We start from the raw sequence: 23,472 nt of genomic DNA on the forward strand, positions 1-23,472 counted from the left end.
ATGGGGGCCAAATTGATCTTATTTCAAGTTCCACGTTCAGACCAGTAAAATATCTCTGGTAAAATATCAGCATAAAAACATTACATTACATTATCATAGTGGTTACAGTAAACTGGCCTTTTAGAAACATGAACAACCTGAAATTTTGAAGACATTTTTTTTATTCATTTTCATATCTTATTTCTATTTTAGATGACATAGAAATTATTATTTTACATTTATGAAATTTTATCATACACATTTTTCATTATTTTATAACAAGAACATTTTATTCTTTATTTATTTTTTGCTTATTTTTATTATTATTATTAATTTACATGTTTTTAAAACTCATTTACACGTTTATTTAAACTTCCAGATCACAATAAATCCATAAAAACACCACACATTTAATCCCTGATATATTGAATAAGAAAAAATGCAGCTTTTTTACATTACGATCAATAACTTTTCCAGATTTAAAGGTTATTTTAAATGTCTATACGTGTACATTTCCACATGTGTGGGGTTGTCCCAACCATGACCATGAAGTCACATCTTTTAAGGTTAATATCTTTGGTATCATTGTTTCACGCTGTGGGTCAGACCCGGTGGGTTACATGTTTGAAGGGTCAGACACGTTGGGTTACATGTTTGAAGGGTCAGACACGTTGGGTTACATGTTTGATGGGTCAGACCCATTGGGTCAGACACGTTGGGTTACATGTTTGATGGGTCAGACCCATTGGGTCAGACACGTTGGGTTACATGTTTGATGGGTTAGACCCATTGGGTCAGACACGTTGGGTTACATGTTTGAAGGGTCAGACACGTTGGGTTACATGTTTGAAGGGTCAGACACGTTGGGTTACATGTTTGATGGGTCAGACCCATTGGGTCAGACACGTTGGGTTACATGTTTGATGGGTCAGACACATTGGGTTACATGTTTGATGGGTTAGACCCATTGGGTCAGACACGTTGGGTTACATGTTTGACGGGTTAGACCCATTGGGTCAGACACGTTGGGTTACATGTTTGATGGGTCAGACCCATTGGGTCAGACACGTTGGGTTACATGTTTGATGGGTCAGACCCATTGGGTCAGACACGTTGGGTTACATGTTTGATGGGTCAGACCCATTGGGTTACATGTTTGATGGGTTAGACCCATTGGGTCAGACACGTTGGGTTACATGTTTGATGGGTCAGACACGTTGGGTTACATGTTTGATGGGTCAGACCCGGTGGGTTATATGTTTGATGGGTCAGACACGTCGGGTTACATGTTTGATGGGTCAGACACGTTGGGTTACATGTTTGATGGGTCAGACTCATTGGGTCAGACACGTTGGGTTACATGTTTGATGGGTCAGACCCGGTGGGTTACATGTTTGATGGGTCAGACCTGGTGGGTTATATGTTTGATGGGTCAGACCCATTGGGTTACATGTTTGATGGGTTAGACCCATTGGGTCAGACACGTTGGGTTACATGTTTGATGGGTTAGACCCATTGGGTCAGACACGTTGGGTTACATGTTTGATGGGTTAGACCCATTGGGTCAGACCCATTGGGTTACATGTTTGATGGGTTAGACCCATTGGGTCAGACACGTTGGGTTACATGTTTGATGGGTTAGACCCATTGGGTCAGACCCATTGGGTTACATGTTTGATGGGTTAGACCCATTGGGTCAGACACGTTGGGTTACATGTTTGATGCGTTAGACCCATTGGGTCAGACCCATTGGGTTACATGTTTGATGGGTTAGACCCATTGGGTCAGACCCATTGGGTCAGACACGTTGGGTTACATGTTTGATGGGTCAGACCCGGTGGGTTATATGTTTGATGGGTCAGACCCGGTGGGTTACATGTTTGATGGGTTAGACCCATTGGGTCAGACATGTCGGGTTACATGTTTGATGGGTCAGACCCGTTGGGTTACATGTTTGATGGGTCAGACCCGTTGGGTTACATGTTTGATGGGTCAGACCCGGTGGGTTATATGTTTGATGGGTCAGACCCGGTGGGTTACATGTTTGATGGGTTAGACCCATTGGGTCAGACACGTCGGGTTACATGTTTGATGGGTCAGACCCGTTGGGTTACATGTTTGATGGGTCAGACCCGGTGGGTTACATGTTTGATACTCCTGGTTTAGCTGTGGTTCTGTATTTACAGCAGAGGACAGTTTTTCCTTCTCTGGTGTCATGTTGCAGCATCTGTTTCTGTAGATGGATGCAGGGCAGCGTCTTGCTTCTCATGATCTCCATACGCAGGTATCTGTTTGAGGTGCTTTGGAGGAACAAAAGCTCCACATGCTGGTTTGGGCCTGAGGCCAGCACCTGATCCGGTCTGTTTTGTTCTGTGATTGCAGCATTAAGCCAGGACATGGGACCTCACTGCTCTCTGTTTACACTGGGCTATGCTGGATTGAGTGGCGTGTTTTTGAAAGTGGTGTTTGCAGAAACCAAACAAAAGGTTCTGTCCCACCCTCATATCGGTTTTCATCCTTTTTATTATCTCTATAAATGATCTCTGCTCATCTCTCTGGTGTGATTCTTCACTTAACGCATGTAGAAGTGGAAAGTTTTCATTTTTCTGTTTACAAAGGGAGGTTTAGACTGATAGAAACCCACCAGTTATCCCAGTACAAAACCACAATGAGCAAAAGGAGAGGAGAAGGAAGCCCAGTGCATCATGGGAAGTGGGCCTTTAGCAGAAGAACTGAGAGGTGGGAAGTCTTTACACTTATATTAAATTTAGAGAATCTGCCTCCAGTACCTAAACCGGTTCCACAGCAGGAGAACCTGAATGCAAAGGTGTCCCAATTAGTGGAGATGTGTGGGGACCCAACTGCAGGTACAGAGAGGCAGGAGGCAGACCAGATCCAAGACCACGATTTAATTCTTAAACTAAACTGAACCGAAGACAGGGACGGCGATGTCTCAGGATGATCTGACCAACAAAACTTAGAACCAAGGAGTAGAAATACACCGAGGGAGTAACGAGGAACAGGTCAAATAATTCAGTAAATCAAAACAGGTGAGCTGATAAACAGGAAGCAAAGTGACCTTCAACACTCAGGAAAGATAAAATACAAACAGGAAAGAATAAAAGACACAAAAAAAAATTCCAAACCGTGACAAAAGTTGTGGTTTCAGAGGATGGAAACCAGTTTCCAAATTGGGTTTTGGCTCTAAAAGAGAGAAACCAATGCACAATTTCATCTCTGGTTCTGGAGGAAAGGAACCATTACCCATGCTGGTCTGTGGTTCCAGAGGATAGAAACCATTACCCATGCTGGTCTGTGGTTCCAGAGGATAGAAACCATTACCCATGCTAGTCTCTGGTTCTGGAGGAAAGGAACCATAACCCAGGCTGGTCTCTGGTCTCACAGCAGAGAAACCTAAACTGGGTTTTGGAACCACAAAGACTGAAATATTGTCTGCTAGTTTTTCTTGTTACACCTGGAGGACATGTTTCATCACAACACTGACGTTGTTAAAGTTTTTAAGTCTTGAGAATTATAAGACATAAATATGTCTATTCAATATGAAGGGTTAATTCATATTAACCCTTTAATGCACCGTGTAGACTTCACTTATTTATACGTTGTTTGAGTATATCCACGGATGAGAATGATTAATGTACAAAAAAGTCACTATAGTGGACATTAATGAGTCATCTCATAACAAATATACTGCGATAAATAACACAAATACATTCACTGGAAAAGGTTTGCCTTAGCAATAAATAGTAAAAGAAAATGATACCACTCTCTATTTAGAGAATATATACAACTGAATACCATAGATTAAAAGTAGAAGAGCACACACACACACACACACACACACATATATATATATATATATATATATATATATATATATATAAAAAATTAGGGGTGGGACTGACATTCAGGTGTGCTCTGTAGCCCAGAAATGACAGAAAACTAAAATCTGGAGGGACCACTAGAGGCATCACTAGAGGAGACCACCTGGTCCCCCACAGATGCACACCTTCTGGTCAGTCTGTGGTGTCTGTGAGGGGTAGAAGCATCTGGAACATGATCCCACCTGGAATAAGAGAAACATGCACCACTTTTACATCCCATCTCAATAACCAACCAAACCAGTTCTCCCAGCTGCATAGAGGCTCTGTAGCACAGAGACATACATGTATGTAGCTGTAGGACATGTTTAGATATGTATGTGTAAATGATATATGTGTGTATACACACATACTCCGCGGTACATGTTTACTGTATGAGTGAATGGCAGAAGTGATAATAATTGTGTTTGCACCTTATTATTTATGTATTGGTGTAGTTTTGTCTGCGACCTACTAGAAAACAACAGATATCATTTAGCTGCTAAAGAGGAGTGCCAAACTGTTCCCTGAGGCTATCATGCAGGTTTTTGTTGTTTCCCTGCTCAAACACTCCTCATTCAAATCAGATGGATCCAACAGCCTCCTGTTGACCCAGTAGTTTCTGTCAGGTGGGTTGGAGTAAGAAAAAACATAAATCTCTGCCAGCTGGTGGTCCTCCAGGACTGGAGTTTGACATTTGTACGCTCGGCTAACACTGTACACATTTACAGTTCGTATTTTTTCTATATCAATAAAGTTCCACATGTCTTTACATGACCCTCAGTAATGGCCATGTTTTATTGGCTATTTAAAGACGCACTACGTAACTTTTTTTTTTTACCTTAAAACTCTGTGTCTTGAACTTGTTCAATGACAAAGTGGCATCTATATTGATCATTTTTGGAGCCGCTGCTACCCAGCAGTGTCCTGAGGCTGAAAAACCACATCCAGGATGCAACGTGACGTTTCGCTTCACGGTATAATAAGGAACTGACTGTTTTGGAAACACAACGTCGCTGATTCAGGAAAGAAACACAAGAAGATTAAGTGAGAAAAGGAGACAAAGCAAGAGTCATTGTAAGATCATCCGTGCTGGCCAACAAAACTTAGAACCAAGGAGTAGAAATACACCGAGGGAGTAACGAGGAACAGGTCAAATAATTCAGTAAATCAAAACAGGTGAGCTGATAAACAGGAAGCAAAGTGACCTTCAACACTCAGGAAAGATAAAATACAAACAGTTAAAATAAATTAAAATAAAAACAAAAATTATACAAAGCGTTTTTTGCTCGTCATTTTCTTGATTTCAATTAGAAAAAAACAACACAGTATTCAGACCATCATTCTGCTGCTACAATGCGCAAAAAGACAAGTAAAAAGATCAATAAAAACAATAAAAATGACAAAAATTTATAATGGATTATTTTATTCATTTGGAAAAAAAAAAAAAAAAAAAAAAAAGTTTTTAAAATGAATTTTGTGAAGCAAAAAATCCTGATATTTGATTAGATTTCCCATCCCTACTAATTAGCAGACTGGTGCAGAGCTTGACATCACACTCTGTACCAGTCTGCTAATTACCCACTAATTTAAGTCAGGTGAGAAACTCCTAACATCTGCAGGACTGCAGTTGCCTTGGTGTGTTGACCCATTCCCACCTTCCACTTCTTGTGGAAAAGACTTTTTTTGGTCCCTTATTTTCAGCCTGATTCCCACACGTCTGCTGCTGAGTCACTCGTATGAAAACACTCGATGACAAGTCAATCAACTTTATCAACGATCTCCACTGTTTCACATCGGTTAGAGGAGCAGTACGCTGTGTAGGATGGGATCCGGGGACCAGTTTTATAGGAACCTAGACTGATTCAGACGCTGTACTTAACAACGTAAAGACACTGATTGTCCGACTGCATTTTCTGCTGAACAGCAGCGTGACTTCATCATGAGCGTTTCTCAGTCGAGCCAAGTCAGCTTATTATAGGAGAGACGAGCAGAACGGTGAGAGATGTTCTTCCCTTCTCTCGCTCATGTCAGAACAGACAATGCCCCGCTGTCATTTCCTTATAGCAGTGGTTATTGTCCAGTCACAGCTGACAACCCGTGTGACCACTGAACCTGCTGACTGGACAACCTGCGGAATGCTGAAGCCTCACCACCCCGTGGTAAATTCACCAGAGTAGAAGGTGATGTCAGGTTTAACGCCTGCCAGAGCCATTTTGGACTCGCTGGTTAGGAGTGTATCTATCCCTGCCTCCAGATAACACTGACACGCTACTGAAAGAAACCTCCAGGTCGGTGACGTCGTCTTGGAAAAGTCAGAAGATCTTCCTCGCAACGAATGGAGGCGAGATAAACATGTCGGAACACGACTGAATACCTGGACTGAGGAAAGATTACAGCCGGTTATTTGCTTATAGACAAACATGACCCTGTTCAGAAGCTGATCACATATAGGCATTGTGTACAGATTTATGCGTCTTGTATGCCTTTAGTCACGACATCTTAACTTTGGAAAGCATTTGTGATGTATTTCAACCAGTTTAATCACTCCACTGGGAGTGGGAATGCTCCTGTGGCGATGCCCACTGTGGTAGTGGGTGGGTTGCTCCTGGTGGGAACCGTTTCCTCACAGCAGTGTCTAGTTTGTTTATTTCTATTAACAATTCTATATTTGCATTCAGTTAGGAGGCAGTAGTGAAGGAATTCATGTTTGTTTAGCATGTGGGGGGTTGCTTGCATGGCATGTATAAAGGACATTATGTTGTGTGTGTTTTAATACTTTGTGAAAACTTTATTTTGATAAGCAGAAATTGTTTTTATTATGTTAAGCACTTTGTGTTGCATGGAAAGTGCTTTTTAAATGAAGTTTGAAGTTTGAAATGCCCTCAGTAATGACAATAGTTGTTTCAACCTGCACAAGTCAGACAGCTTTGTCACAAAGGAAGCACTTTTATTTTGAAATCCATGCTTTTGTTTTCTTTAATAAACAGCGACAGAAGTAGAAACAACTTTGGAAACAATGAGGGAAAATAAAAATAAATCACTTTTTGTTTAACGTCTGTCTGACAAGACATAAAGACTTCTTATAATGTTTTGTGATGTGATGGCAAAACTAAACTTTAAAAGGTTTCTGTTCCTATACAGCGTTTCCCTGCATGCAGGAGCAAATATGTGATTAAAAATTTCTTTATGATGTGGTAACACTGCTCATGGTTTACTGCAAAGATTTTCAACTAATAATGTTGTGATCAGTGCGATAGCCGCGGCGATAGATGCGGCGATAGCTGCGGCGATAGATGCGGCGATAGATGCTGCGATAGATGCTGCGGCGATAGATGCTGCGATAGCTGCTGCGATAGATGCTGCGATAGATGCTGCGATAGCTGCGGCGATAGCTGCGGCGATAGCTGCGGCGATAGCTGCGGCGATAGCTGCGGCGATAGCTGCGGCGATAGATGTGGCGATAGATGCTGCGATAGCTGCGGCGATAGATGCGGCGATAGATGCTGCGATAGCTGCGGGATAGCTGCGGCGATAGCTGCGGCGATAGATGTGGCGATAGATGCGGCGATAGATGCTGCGGGATAGCTGCGGCGATAGCTGCGGCGATAGATGCTGCGATAGCTGCGGCGATAGCTGCGGCGATAGATGCTGCGATAGCTGCGGGATAGCTGCGGCGATAGCTGCGGCGATAGATGTGGCGATAGATGCGGCGATAGATGCTGCGGGATAGCTGCGGCGATAGCTGCGGCGATAGATGCTGCGATAGCTGCGGCGATAGCTGCGGCGATAGATGCGGCGATAGCTGCGGCGATAGATGCGGCGATAGATGCGGCGATAGATGCTGCGATAGATGCGGCGATAGCTGCGGCGATAGATGCTGCGATAGCTGCGGCGATAGATGCGGCGATAGATGCGGCGATAGCTGCGGCGATAGCTGCGGCGATAGATGCTGCGATAGCTGCGGCGATAGAAGCGGCGATAGATGCGGCGATAGATGCGGCGATAGATGCTGCGATAGCTGCGGCGATAGATGCGGCGATAGATGCGGCGATAGATGCGGCGATAGCTGCGGCGATAGATGCTGCGATAGCTGCGGCGATAGATGCGGCGATAGATGCGGCGATAGCTGCGGCGATAGCTGCGGCGATAGCTGCGGCGATAGCTGCGGCGATAGCCGTGGAGATAGCTGCGGCGATAGCTGCGGCGATAGCTGCGGCGATAGCCGTGGAGATAGCTGCGGCGATAGATGCTGCGATAGCCCCATTTTAGCCCTCTGATGCATCCTGTCCATCACAGTGGACGCCTATTTAAAGGCTGTTTTCTAGTGAGGATGGTATATTTGCCATTTTTCCACTTCAGTGGACATCAGTAAAGTCACCCAACACACTGCAACTTACTGAAGAATAAACAAATATAGTACAAAATTTCATATTCACTCATACATGTAATTACCAGCTTTACCTCAGTGATAAACAGGATGAGAAAATGATAAAAGATGATTTTTTTAATAGAATATTTCTACCATATACATTATTTTATCAATATTTCTATAGAATAGATCAAATAAATAAACTAAACTTTGGCTGATTTGTCTGTACATGTATGTAAGAGTAAAATATATTGAAAAATGTGCAGCATTGTATTTTTTAAAATTTCATGCATCAGAGGGATCAATAAATAAAACTCTGGATTGTAATTTATCAGCTGCTCGACACGAAATGAAAATATCCGTTCAGATTAAACCAACTTCAAGCTGCTGGACATCAGAAAGAAAAGCAGGAAGTTTATTTCAGTGAATTGATTAATATCTTTATATTACAGTATAACTGTTTCTCATCATGGCCGTTCAGTGAACTAACCTCAGGTCATCGCCTCCTGAACTGATCCCATAATTCACACACAGCTAACACGCTAACTGCTCTCTTCTAAACAGGTCTTGGTTTCAGTGTCTCAGACATGAGCTGCTGGTGTTTTTCTTTACATCAAATGATTCTGCTGATGAAATATTTTTAGTTTTCAAAACAGCTGTAGATGCTTCTGACTAAACAAGAAGAGATGTCATCAGCTGCACTTTAACTCTCTGGAAACAGCAACAAGTAAAATGTGCTGAACCCGAGCGAATCTCTGGCTTTGCACCCGGTCTCTGTTGGATTTTCCGTGGATGAGATGCAGCTTCAGGACTGCTTCTCTTTGGGGCGTTCTCTGCAAATCGTGTGACATTTACTTTGCACTTGAAAAGAAACCACAGCGGCGAGGGCAGCGCCACATTTTCATGTTATATTTAGCCTCACTTTTGTTGTCTTTTGCTGCTCCACACTGTAATTTCTATGTGAGTGTTCGCAGGCACATGAAGACATTTACATGTTAGTGGGCCTTTCTGCCTGGAGCTTCATGGCCAGAAATGTGCCATTAGTAAAGAAAAGGGCCGTTTATAAGCACTCAGGACTGCTCCTGCAGCCAGGGTCAGATGAACAGGGAATATCTGCTTCCGTTCTCAGATGGGCTTCATTGATCGGGTCTCCATTATATGTGCAGGTTTGTCTGTGTTGAGTCAGTCATGGCTCAATAAGCAGCCTACGCTTTGGATAGTGCTGCTTGGGTTTGTCCATGCGGGTTCGCAGTCGGTGATGTTCAATAATCTTCCTGTAAATGCTTTACAAACAGGTCTGGTTACACAGAGTCTGACAGGTCTCTGCTGATGTCTCCTGAGCACTTCCCATCACGGCTTTCATTCTTCCCACATCTTTACATTTAGCTTTCACGTTGTTTGCCTTCTTTACATTCAATTAAGCTCCAGTGTGAAACCTTAACAGAAGTACATCAGAAAAGTCTTGGCTCGTTTTAATTGTTGCTGAAAATACGAACTGTTAAGTTTCTTGTCCTTAAAAAAAAGGAGGAAATTAGATCCAGAGTTCTCCATCATCCTTTGGCTCAATCTGTTGCATTGTCTGTGAGGTGTCCAGTTCCAGTCCTCCAGGGGCAAATTCCTGCAGGTTTTCCATGTGTCCCTGCTCCAACACACCTGACTCAAATTAATCGCTCATTGTGCAGAACTTCATAGGTCATTTGATCCATTTAATGTAAGCAAGGTGCGTTGGAGCAGGGATACATGGAAAACCTGAAGGACAGCAGCCCTTCAGGACCGACTTTGGACACCCCTGCATTAGGTTTCCAATGTTTGGGTCAAAGGTTACATGTTGTCCCTTTAAGTTTTATGCTTGTCTATCAGAGGGGTCCGCAGCTCCGGTCCTCCTGTGGCAAATTTCTGCAGATTTTCCATGTATCCCTGCTCCAACACACCTGACTCAAACGAATCAGTCATTGTGCCGAACTTCATTGGTCATTTGATCCATTTAATGTAAGCCAGGTGCCTTGGAGCAGGTGTACATGGAAAACCTGCAGGACAGCGGCCCTTCAGGACCGACTTTGGACACCTCTGGTCTATCAGATGGTTCCACTTTTGTCGTAGTCTAAGGAAAGCCTTTTATGTGAATTTTTTTTTTTTTGTTTTTATGTTTTTGGTTTAATAAATGTAGAACTATAAATGATTAATGTCTTATTTATCAAACATCTTTTTTTTAACACTAAATATAAAATATACATTAAGGTAAATAATGCTGCCAATCGCTGATCTATTCCAGGGCCTAGTGGTAATCATATGAAGTGGAAAAAAATCAGTAAATAATATTTTATAGCACTTTTTTATAACTTTATTTTTCTTTAAAAAGAGTAAATACACAGAAAGAAAACAAAAACAAAATGATTTATTTTATTTGAGTGAATGTTGATTCCCTGAAATCCACTGATTTTCAGATGCATGCTGGGAAAATGATAACTCCTTATGCTCTAGTTGCAACACAACTAAATCATACTAAAACAGTTATTAATCACACTGACAGCATTTATTTAGTCTTGTGAAGGAAAAGTAAAGGACTAAAGTGCGTTTCTGTGTCACCTGTCAGGAAAACTGGAAACTGTGCCAGTTCCTGATTGGCCCCAAGCCACAGAATCAGGCCAGTCTCATCCGCTCTAATGACTCCTTAAGAAGTGTCAGTTGTATCTGGGTTCATGTTGACATGCCTCCTCCCTGTTACAACCCTTTGCTGCTCACGCACACTCCCACCTTGAGCCACTCCTGCTGCCCCGCCATATGCCCTGCAGGGCGCCGTGCTGATCCCCCTGGCTGCACTCGGCGCGGAGCTGCAGCTTGATGTGTAAAAGCAGAAAACGTTATTGGAACACGGCTGCAGGATGGATGAGAAAATAAGAAAAGGAAGGTTTACATTCCTGGAGATAAAGCTGGGGTCTAATGTGAGGTGGAGCTGTGTTCAATTTCAGTGGCAGAGTTCAGCCGAGTCAGCAGATAGAAAACTGACATCATGTCATTCTGGAAGTAGTTTTCCAGATGGTTTTTTTTAATAAAAATGCCTGGTAAAGAAATAGAAATGATTTTTTGTTTCAGCACTATTTCAGCATATATATATATACATATATATATATATATATATATATATATATATATATATATATATATATATATATATATATATATATATATACATGTATATATTGAAAATATATTTTCATTTGTGGTTATTTAAGATTTTTAGTGGCAATATGTTATAACATGAATTAGTTACTGTTCGTAATTTATTTTTTGTTGCTGCTGAGCTCTAGTTACAAGTTGCGTATTTCTGTATTTTAAATCAGTGGATGTAATTTCCAGATTTCCCAAGTCATTAGCCAGCTTCAGTGTCATAGACTGATACCTGTGGACGGTGTTCACCAGATGGTTCAGTGATAACATGAAGAAAGGATTCAGTCACGTTATGCAGTTTGGACGATTCCAGCAACCAAACGAGACCCAGACAGATGGAAACCACTGGTGCACGTATCTCGTCGTTTCCTCTGCCTCGTAGTCTGTGGCTGGATTCACTCAGACCGACTCATCCTTACAAAGTGCCATCAGTCCCTATCACATGTTTCCTGACAGTATTTTAGCATGTTGGGTTTTATCTGCTGCAGATAAAAACCTTCATGTTTTACAAAGTTTTAATGTTTTACATGTTATAAACTCCAAAACATGAACCAGTACCATAGTTGAGCTCTAGTAGCCTTCAGAAAAAGATCAATAAACAAATTACCTTCTAGTGAACCTGTGCAGGTTAGTTTTTCTGTGACTGAACGTAGATCTGTGAAACAACCAGATCACGATGAAGACATCAGAGCTGTGTGTTTGTGTTGTTGTGAAACGTCATCTGTCATGCTGAACGTATCTTGCATCATACCTCTGATCAGGTTGTTTGATGAACTGATCACGCCTTCATATAGTTTGTCATTTATTTCAAAATTCTGATTATTGGTTGAAATGACTTGACCGACCTTATTGATAAATAAAATGAACCCTTTATTGGGCTCTCAATGGAATACCTTGAAATTAGAAATTTAAATTTGTCTTATGCTGAAAATGAAAGAAAACAAAGTGATCAAAAATAGTCACTTGCCTGATAAAGGGTTAAATAAAAAATTTTGAATTCATTCATGTGATTAATTCATAAATAAAAATGTTCTATTTTCTTTTCGGTTTGTTGATCACAGCTGGATTCAGTTTTAAGTTTTGGCATAAGAAGAGAAAAAGACTTTTTAATGGCATTCTAAACCTAATCTGCATTGATGCAAGTCTGATATTGAATTATTTATTTCTCCTCTATTAAATTCATAATGCACTAGATAAATATGGCCCACCCACCGAAGTCAGCGACCGGGTCCGTTACTGTTTCCCGGCGCCAGGACTGTCCTGCATGAACATGAATCTGCTGCGTTATGTTGCAGAAACATGTATAAGGATGTTGACGTGCTGCCAGCTGTATGGCTATAAGAACATCTTATGTGAATGTAATGAGACCCTGAAAAGTCAGAGCAGTGATCCATTTATTCCCTCATTGATCCAAACATTGAATCTGAATCAATCATGGATCCTGTCATCGTCTGTCAGCCAATCTTCTTAGAGATCATGTGTGGGATTGTAATCTGATGAGGAAAATGTAGATATTCAGAGGCGAGTAACAGATGAAGTCAGGCTGTGCAGACTGTGGTATATTTGGTGTGTGAAAGTTCGGTGGTTGATTGTCCTTCTCTCTCTAACACACACACTCACATCCAGCGCTGTGATAACTGATCACATCTTTGTGTAATAGACTGGATCACTAAGTGGAAATACCTGCAACAAGTTCAGAAAAGTCCATAGAAAGGTAAGCTGGTTGTGGTATCAGTGGGATCAGTTCTGGTTTACGGTCTGGTGGTGATGGTGACCAACTGGGAGCTGTCAGGCTGCGGATACTGGGACTAGAGTCCGTCTCGGATTGGGCTGCGTCCTTCCTCTCACTAAAAAGTCAGAAATACCTTTCTGTTCATATTTACAGTTGTGCTCATATGTATTCATCCCCTTTCATTAAAGAAAAGGCTGAATTTACAACAGTCACTCAAATAACTGGAGACTTAAAAAAGGAACAATAACTAAAAATTAGCAAAAATATCATTTAGACACTGTTCTTTTTTTATTTAATTGAGTTGAAGAAAGGAAAAAACAAACAAACAAACAAATGTGTCCTGGACTAAATAAAGACTTTTCTGTTGAACAGTGGGACAAAATACCTGTCAGCAGGTGCAGAAGTCTGACTGAGAGGAACAGAAAACACCTGACTGGAGCAGAAACATTAAAGGATTCTTCAACTAAATATTAGTTTATGACTGATGTAATATGGAATAAATTATTTGTTTGCTTTTTAAAAAAAATATTTCTATTGAACCAGAATTAGAAAATAATGTAATGATTTTCATAAAATTTTTATTTATTATTATTATTTTAGTCAATTTCAGCTTATTTTACAGGCAGCTGTTTTTTTCCTTCTTTAATGAAAAGGTATGAATAAATATGAGCACAACTGTATACCTTCTTCGTCAAAACAGACATATTTCAGGACATATTTCTCCACATTTTCATGCTGTAGCTCTTTGAAAGCCAACTAGCAGCCCTGCCAGCCTCCCGTTTAAATTAAACTGGATCATGTAGCGTTGGCTTCGTCAGCACTGAGTTACGTGGAAGCTGAGGTTCTCTTTCAGCAGATTTATATGATTTTCAGCTCCAATGTGAGAATCTTGATGAACAGAGTTGATGTGTAGTACATAAATACACTCACTGAAAACTGTTGTTTACTTCTTGGTTGTGTCTGAATGTTCCAGATGTTTGATCAGGACAGGAAAATGAACGTAGTTGACTATTGAGAGGCAGATTACAGATGTTTACTGAGCCTATAGGTTCACTTTTAAATGCCCATCACGAACTTGTTGCTGAGTTTCGTCTTCCTCCTCTGCAGCAGTTAAGTGAACAAGATTTCTTCTTCTTCTGTGGTGTTTTTACTCCAGCTGAATGTTACGCAGTCTCTCCTGAGAGCCAAAAACACTGAAGTTTATTGGAAGACTTGTTCTTAGGAAGGAGGATTTCCTTCATGAAATCAGAAAGTTTGGTCTGTATTTTCCATCTCATGAGGAACCAGAAACAGACCCACGCTGAAGGTTTGATCGCCACCTTGCCCAGACTACATTTTTACCGGTGTACAAAACACTGAACCCAACTTTGATTGCAGTGCATCCATCAATCTGAATGGTTCTACCTACAGTCTATCTATATTTGTACATGATTTCAGGTTTTACTGTATAAATGTCATGTGAAAAGCCGCATGTAACCCCCCCGTTCCCCACCCTGTGGCAGTGTCTGATGCTCCTGCTCTTCATGTTATATGTTGCAGATGAGAACAATGTCTGATGAGACAGAACAGAGAATGTGTGACGAGGATTTTGGATCTGATGAGGAGGGTGAGGAAGGAGACGTGGAGTCTTACCTGGAGGACAACAGCAGCGAGCTCATGGACCGAGTCAGAGAGCTGGAGGTGAGGAAGTCGACTGGCGATGACTTAATTCCTTCAACATTGTTCTCCTAAATTCTTCTCTGAGACACTCAGATGTCTGCCTGTCCTCTGTTTTTCTCTACTGAGCATGCTCAGTAGCAGATGTGTCTCAAAGCACAGTGAGTGTTCCATTCCTAGGACCAGATCCAGGTCCTGGTTATTTTATCTGAGGGGTTTATTAGAACAAAAGAACAAAATAAAAATAAAAAAAAAAAGAAAAAAGAAAATGTTCTTGTTCAAAATGAGTGGGAGGAAAAATTCAAATTCCAATAATGATTATAACACATGTAATAACAAGCTGTTACCCACCGAAAATGTCTTGTGATATTAAGAAATCTCCCTTTTCTATAAGGACTATCTGAGAGACACTTCAGTTCAATTCAGCTTTATTTTTATTTCACTAATTCACAACGTCAATTCTTTCACATGCAACCAAATTTCATATTATCATCCAGTCTGTATTCAGACAAACTAATTCATAATAAATAACAGTCTAGTTAAAAATAAGAATAACAGATTGGATTGAATTCAGTCCCTCATCCTGAGCTACATGAGGCGGCTGGCGACAGTGGAGAGGAAAAACACCTTTTAACAGGAAGGACAAACCTCCAGCAGAACCCGGCTGAGGGACGACAGCATCTACCTGGTTAGGGTGGGGAGGACATGAAAAGACCAACAGACTGCAACTTTTAACCAGGAAGACCTGCGGAGACGGGATTCAGTCTGCAGGTCTCGGTCCGTTTCCAGCGGTTTAAATACATGAAGCCGACTAACAAGTTCATTTTCCTAACCGCTTAGTTCAATTCAGGGTCGCGGGGAAGCTGGAGCCTATCCCAGCAGTCTTTGGCCGAAAGGCAGGGTACACCCCGGACAGCTCGCCAGTCCATCGCAGGGCGCTGGACAATGTTGTCCTCTAAATTCAGAAAGAGAAAACTGTCACCAAGACCTTTATGTCTTTCAGACATCTATGTTATCTAACCCACCGATTGGCTTCATCAGAGAAATAAATCTGAGTATCATCTGCATAGCAGTAAACGTTTATACCATGCTGTCTGATGATATTACCTGAGGGAAGCATGCATAATGTGAAAAGTATTAGCTCAACTACAGAACCCTGAGGAACTCCATGACTTACTCAGGTAATAAGCTCCTTATTAACATTAACTAACTAAAATCTATCAGATTAATATGACTGGAACCAGCCTAATGCTGACCCTTCAATCCCAATAACATGTTTCAGCCTTTTATGTCCCTAAGAAAGAGTAACACCTCAAGAAGCAAGGTTACAACCTCAGATGAAAACACAGAGAAAAAAAAAAAAAAAACAAGCCCAGAGTTGGGCACATTTATTCACTCTTCACAGACAGCTTCACAGTCACAGATTTAACTCCAGACAGCCATTTGCATCAGGGAGAGCAACATAACAAACAAAACACCCCTGCCTACAAAACAAAAGGACAACTTACCTAAGCACCAAACAAAACAAAGTACGAACCTACATCTAACCTACCCTACAGTAACATACACAAGAGCAAAGAACCCCATTTGACGAAACAAAATTGCAGCTCTCCCCTTAAGACCAATCTGGAAAAATGCTCAGGGTTATACCAAACAACAAAAACCAACAAATAACCCACAATGTCACTAAGCTGATGCACAACACAGACATGGTGTGAATTGCAAGTGGCCAAAAGGCCCAGACACGCAGATCCTGAGGTCTTTTAAAGGCCACTCCCAGACCTGATAGGCTGGAGGAGGGAAGGGAGTATAATGCACAAATGAGTACACAGCCTCTGTAGCAGAATGTTGTGATCAGTGTGATCAGCACTGAGATCTAGCCGGATCAGTCCAGACAGGAGTCCTTTTGTCTGAGACCATGAGCAGGTCATTGGTAACGTTGGGGTTTCTGTGCTATGATGAGCTCTAAATCCAGACTGAAACTCTTCAAACAGGTCATTTTTTTCTCAAATGGGCACAGAGTTGATTTGAAAATATTTTCTTTAAACGTTTTAAATATAAAGAAGAGGCTGGGCACTGGTCTATAAGTAGCTACAATTCCTGGATCGAGAGTCAGTTTGATTATAGCAGCCGTAAAAGACTGAGGTACACATCCTGTCAATGGAAATATACTGATCGGACCCAGTCCAGATGTATTAACTAAAGGAAAACAGTCTGGTTGGATTGGGGCATAACATACAGGTTAAAGGTTTAGATGAAGCAGTTATTCTGGTGAAGTCAGAGAGCTGTACAGGGCAGAAACGGTCCAAACACACATCAGGTTGGAAAGCTGCTGTAGAGGAGAACTCACCAGTGGTGGGAATGACATCATGGATTTTCTCTCCAACAGAAACAATCTGAGTTAAAAACGTTTATGTTTTCATATTCATGAAATCTGTGTGACAACTTATCTTGCTTTCAATTATTTATTGTGAACTTTGCTAATTTTACCTCCTTTTACTACTTTTTAATGGTTTCTTTGCACCATCTATAATTCTTTCATCATTCTACATAAAGCACTTTGAACCGTTTTGTACATGAAATGTGCTATAAATTAAACTTGCCTAGAAACAACTCTGTTTATGAACAACGTCATGAAGTCACACACAGCTGAGTTAAAGGAATACTCGTCTCAGTGGCGCTAAGGCTCTGCGTCAGCCTGGATACGGAGCGGAAAAGAAACTTTGGGCTGTCCTAGTTCTCTGTTGGTGATGAGTTATAAGCTCTTCTAGCTTTACTCTGGACTTTATTATAAACTCTTAAACTTCCCCTGCAGATCGAGACATTCCGGACGAGATGTCTGTTTCAAAGTTCGCAGCTGGGAATTAAACCACGCCTGCTGCTTCCTCTGACTGGTTATCTTCTCTCTTAGAGAAGCCATGCAGCCTCATGTTTCCTCACAGAGCCTTGCTTCCACATTTAATGGGTTAATTTTCTGGCGGATTGAGAGAATGTTACGAAGACAAGCTGGTCTCCTGGAAACGTGCTGGTCCACACTCCAGGCCACTTGGTGGTAGTAAAGCACCAATTCCCTACATTTCCTGTGTTTTCCACAGTTTGACTGCACACACAGGCACATAACAACATTTTAACTGTGTGTATTTCAAATGTTGTTAATACACACAACCTGTCCTTGACTTCTGGGTTGGGACGTGTTTTTATTTTAACTTTAATCCAACAGAGGTCTCAAAACTTTGCATTAACCTGCTGGTAAACATATGAAATAATTCCTGTTTTTGGAACAATGTGTTGTGGAAAACCTGTCGTGTGTGTGTGTTGTGTTTGATATATGATAATAAGAACTGTGTTTGGTGTCTTGCAGGCGGAGAACTCTGCTCTGGTGTTGGCCAACGAGAGTCAGAGAGACGCTTATGAGAGGTGTTTGGACGAGGTGAGCTCATCTGGCAAAAGAAAATCTGCTGTGAACTCTTTCATTAAACATAAACTCACCTTCTGTTCTGTCGTTAGGTTGCTAACCATGTGGTCCAAGCTCTGCTCAATCAGAAGGTAGCGTTACGCTCCATGTAGCTTTTAGACTTTTTAATCTAACATTACAGAGGGAGTGCTCCTCTTACCTCCTCTTACCTCCCGTTTCTCTGAGCAGGATCTGAGAGAGGAGTGCATCAAGCTGAAGATGTTGGTGTTTGACCTGGAGAGGCAGAACCGAGCGCTTTGCGAGCTTTTCCAGCAGAAGCTGCCGAACCACCCCACTTCTCACTACCAGGTAAGTCAGCTCACAGTCCCGTGTGACATGAGGGCCAGAATCATTGGCTGTCTGTGTAAAATGTAAATATAACCAAAAAACTATCATTTTCCATTATCAAACTGGATTTTATCCTCACGAGACCTGACATTGTATTTATAGCTTCCCTTTTTTCACAAAAAATAGATTAAATTTCAACACCAAACATCACAAGACTTGAACAAGAAACAAAAAATAAAATATAAAATACATGTAACATATTAATACTGAAGAGCGGCCCACCTAAATGCTGGTCATATGAAAACATAATACAGTTAAATCTCACACCACTTTCACTCGTAATATGTCCAAAAATGGTTAAAAATCTTCCATTTTATCTGACAGTGTAGTCCGCACTCTCTCTATTCTATTCTATTCTATTCTATTCTATTCTATTCTATTCTATTCTATTCTACAGTCATTTAGCAGACGCTTTTTTCCAAAGTGACTTACATATGAGTGAGAACAACACAAGCACGAAATCAAACAGTAGAGGACACCGTAGGAAGATGCTGGTGGAGTGTCCACTTGGATGCAGATCCTTGCATGAAGTGCTACAGGCGTTTTTGTTTGTTTGTTTTCTCCCTTCCCACCCCATAATGCTATCTATGTTATAATACAAAGAATTAATACCATAAAGTGTGTTGCAAAGAGCTATATTAAGTGTTGAAATGCTCCTTGAAGAGCTGAGTCTTCAGCTTGCTCTTAAAAGTAGACAGGGACTCTGCAGAGCGGACAGAGTTTGGGAGATCATTCCACCATCGTGGAACAACAGAGGAAAAGAGTCTGGCTGGTGATTTAGTCCCACGTTGTGGTGGTGACACGAGGCGTCTTTCACTGGTGGAACGTAGCTGTCGAGAGGGAGTGTAGGTCTGGATTAGGGAGTGAAGGTAGACAGGAGCCGTTTTGTTATTGTTATTGTTTTGTAAGCCAGAAGCAAAGGTTTGAATTTGATGCGTGCCGCGACCAGAAGCCAGTGAAGAGCAATTAGCAGCGGAGTGACATGAGCTCGTTTGGGCTGGCTGAAAACCAGACGCGCTGCGGCGTTCTGGATCATCTGCAGAGGTTTAACAGAGCACGCAGGCAGACCTGCCAGTAGGGAATTGCAGTAATCAATGCGTGAGATGACCAGAGCCTGAACCAAAAGCTGAGTCGTGTGTTCTGTCAGGTACGGTCTGATTCTCTTGATGTTGTAGAGAGCATATCGGCAGGTACGGGCTACCGAGGCAACATGGACCTTAAAGGTCAACTGGTCATCCATCATGACCCCAAGATTCCGGGCAGCAGGCGTAGGAACAAGTGTGACAGAGTCAAGCTTCACACTTAATTGTGGATGTAAGGAAGGATTGGCTCGCCAGACAATGAGCTCTGTCTTGGACAGATTGAGCTGAAGGTGGTGAGCCTTCATCCATGCCGAGATATCAGCAAGGCAAGCTGTGTCGCGGAGAGACCTCTGATCCGACCCGGACATCACGATGAAGCCTTACTGGGAGGAGAAGCATCTTAACATTTACGCTGCCAGGCAGTAGAATTAGGAGGCTCCATCAGTTTTCTAACTTTGTGCTTGTTTTATAACAGAGGTTCTACTTCTGAAAATGTCTGGCTTCTCATTCTGACTTCCTGAATGTCTGGAATGTCTATTTCCAGGTACAGGCCGGACCCCCCCCAGACTACAACACACAGCTGCACAACGACGCATCCAAACAGGTGGAGCCTGCACACACTGAAGCACAAGCCAAGGTGAGACTCAGGAAACGTATCAGACGTTCAGAGGTGGGATCATGACCCCCACCCCCGGCCTCCACCTGAATGTGACATTTTCCTTTTCCAGCTGCAGTCAGACTTTCCTGTGTGCATGCACTGAAAGGACCGAATTGTTCCACCCTGCTGATATTCGCCTCTTTCTTTCCAAAGGGGAACGGCTACCGCGCACAACATGCATCCCCGGGCCCCCGTGGCCCCGCCACCTCCATGGAGGCCCTGTCTCCCTTCTTCAAGAAGAAAGCACACATCCTGGAAGTCCTTCGTAAGATGGAGGAGACGGACCCTCTGAAATTCCACCCATCTGCCACCAGCTTGTCCTTCTGCGACTACAGCCAGGTGCTGATGTCCACGGAGGCGGTGTTGGCCACCGCGGACCCTCTGCAGTGTAAATCCCACCATTCACACTGCCACTGCTCCTGCTCTGACGCCGACATGCAGCAGCACGTCAATGGCGACGGCGGGGGGAAGTGTGATGGCGGGAACAGCTGCTGTTTACACTGCAGACGGAGTCCAGACAGTCCTTTAAAGCCATGCACCCACGTCTGTAGTCCTTCTAGAGCTGGCCTTGCCGTTCCCGCCGTCCTCGCCGGTCCCTCCGACCCCACCGGCCCCGCTGCTGCTGTCAGCGAATGTCACAGTAAGACCCAAGCAGGAGAGTCTGTCACCGCTTGTGCTGATGAAGCCCATCCTGTCGTCACGGAGATGGACCTGGAGGCGGAGGAGAACTCTGCTGACCCGGATGAGCTCGGTGGTTCCCGCCTGTCCGGCTCTGAGAGGGAGACCACACCAATCTGTGACGCAAGACACGACGTTCCCAATGGCTCGTCGACGGACGCCTTAGCCGTCGCAGAGACGGACGGCTCGGACTCGTCTTCCTCTGTCAGAGCCGGTGCCTCCGTCAGCCCCAGCCCCTCCTGCCTCAGTGACGTGAAAGCCGCCGCCATCAGCTCTCCATCCAAGCTGCTCAAGTTCCTGAAGATCCCGTCCATTGGGGAGAAGTCTCAGCCTTCCACGTCTGCCGTCCGTCTCAGTCCGCAGCTCACCCGGAACTCCAGGATCCCATGTCGCACCAACAACTACGAAGTTTACCACTCCCCCGTTCCCACCCGCAGAGCCACCACCACAGAGAGGTGTAGGCAGCCCCCCCCCCCACCCTGCAGGTCTGAGTCCTACCCTGCCACACACTCGGCGCCGACATCCCCCCCGCAGCCAGAAGAAGTCTGCTCGCCGCAGGATCAGGACCCGAGCTACAGCAGCCTCTCTGCTCCTAAAACCAGTTCTGGGTCCAAGCTGGGGGCCCCGTCTGCGGCGTCGCCCAAACTTCCTCAGAGGGTCCCGCATTATGAGAACGTCTGCGACATCTCCAGATCCAGAGACCAGGACCCGGGTCTGGAGAAAAGAACCACCCTTCCATCCCAAGCCAAGGCGAACGGTGGGAGGAAACTGGTCAAGTCGCTACCAGAAAGCGTCCTGAACCCTCCCCAGCAGAAGCAGTCTTCCTCGTCCACCTCAGAGTCCACGTCTGATGAGGAGGAGGAGGAGGACTCTGACGGCCCCGTGTGGATCAACCAGCACAGTCTGCCCAGCAAGGCTCCGGGCCGAACCAGCTACTCCCAAACCAGAGAGAAACAGGATCTGGACACCAGGGGGGTCCGGATGTCAGGCTCTGAGGTCAACCAGCTACCATCTGTGGCTCGGAGGATCGAGTCCTCATCCATCCCAAAGAGGCCTACAACCGGGACGTCCAGGTCCCAGGCCGACTCCAGTCACCACGCCTTTAAGGACCGGCTGGCTGCTCTAGGCAAGCTGCGGAGCTCCGAGGATCTCCAGGTGGGCGCCATGAATGACGGCGTCCACGGAGACGAAAGGACAAAGATGGCCGAGAGGTCCGTGGAGCCGCTTAAAGACGAGCAGAGATATTCAAAGAACGCGGACTCTCCGGACGGGAAGGCTAAAAGTAGCGCCGTTGGACTGAAGTACCCGGGTTCCTCCTCTCAGCTGTACGAGCAGGCCATGAAGTCCTCTGGACCAGAAGACAGGAGGACAGGTGGTCCACCTGTGGTTAAACAAGAGCTCTGTGTCACCAAGATGGACGTCTCAAAAAGCAAAAGCAGTCTGCCGTCGCCCAACGCCGACGCTCCACAGGTGCTACGTAACAACATGAAGTGTCCTGGCTCCCTGAATCTACCGTACAAACCGGGTTTTGGTCCTCCGAGCAGCAGCAGCCCCAACAAGATCCCCCCAAAGTCCCCGTCCAAGCCCTGCCAGGGTCCGCCGGTGCACCGAGGAGGGAAGCCTTCAGAGGCGCCGCGCTATTCGTCCAAATCCGAGGAGAGGACCAAGATCAGCGGGAGAGGGAAGAAGAATCCCATGTATGGAGACAGCCTCCCCCCTCCTCCTCCGAGACCGCCGTCGTCCGACGGGGAGAGGGCCCCCCAGCCCGCCCCCACCCCGCAGTCCGCCATCGAGCAGAAAGTGATGAAGGGCATCGAGGAGAACGTGCTGAAGCTTCAGGAGCAGGACAGAGGAGGACAGGGAGGCGAGGTGAAGCAGAAAGCCTCCAACGGCATCGCCAGCTGGTTCGGCCTGAAGAAGAGCAAGCTGCCCGCCCTGAGCCGCAAGACCGACACCGCCAAAGCCAAGGAGGACAAGAAGGAGTGGAAAATAAACATCCCGTCGGTGGGGAGGGACTCTGTGAAGATGGCGACCAGGTGCAAGGAAGGCGTGGAGGGTCTGAACATCTCCACCCTGATGGAGAAGGCCGAGGGTCTGCGGAGGGCCCTGGAGGAAGAGCGGGCCTATGTGGAGCGCTCAGGGAGGGGCCACTCCTGTGAGGTGGTGATGGACCAGGCTCAGGGCCAGCTGGCCGTCATGTACCGAGGAGCGCGCTCAGACAGCTTCATGCAGCAGCTGCTGAACAGGTGACGTCTTAAAGAGCACCAGTTTATACCAGCATGTTACCATGGTTACACAGTTAACACTTTTTTAACATAGTATTTTTTTTTTTTTTATCAAATTAATTTATTTTATTTATTTACTATTATACTGTATTTACTGTTTTACTACTGTTTTTTTTTTTTACATTCTTATTAATTTATTTATATTTTTATCTATATTTATTTTACACACAAACATGTTTATC

The 23,472-nt window shown here is 43.9% G+C and overlaps 1 protein-coding gene across 1 annotated transcript in view; it reads left to right on the plus strand.

Moving 5' to 3' along the window:
* The window catches only part of nckap5l (NCK-associated protein 5-like), a gene marked incomplete at its 3' end in the record, with an annotated part of 54,176 nt that overhangs the window by 25,282 nt on the left and 5,422 nt on the right, over window positions 1–23,472 (plus strand). The window contains exons 3-8 of the mRNA XM_079239170.1: window positions 14,669–14,809; window positions 18,147–18,215; window positions 18,293–18,331; window positions 18,429–18,548; window positions 20,214–20,306; window positions 20,481–23,251. Of these exons, the coding sequence (XP_079095296.1) occupies window positions 14,669–14,809; window positions 18,147–18,215; window positions 18,293–18,331; window positions 18,429–18,548; window positions 20,214–20,306; window positions 20,481–23,251 (3,233 nt within the window). The remainder of the gene's footprint in view (window positions 1–14,668; window positions 14,810–18,146; window positions 18,216–18,292; window positions 18,332–18,428; window positions 18,549–20,213; window positions 20,307–20,480; window positions 23,252–23,472) is intronic.

The sequence above is a fragment of the Telmatherina bonti genome (assembly GCF_933228915.1).
Source record: "Telmatherina bonti genome assembly, chromosome: 4".
Lineage (NCBI taxonomy): Eukaryota > Metazoa > Chordata > Actinopteri > Atheriniformes > Telmatherinidae > Telmatherina > Telmatherina bonti.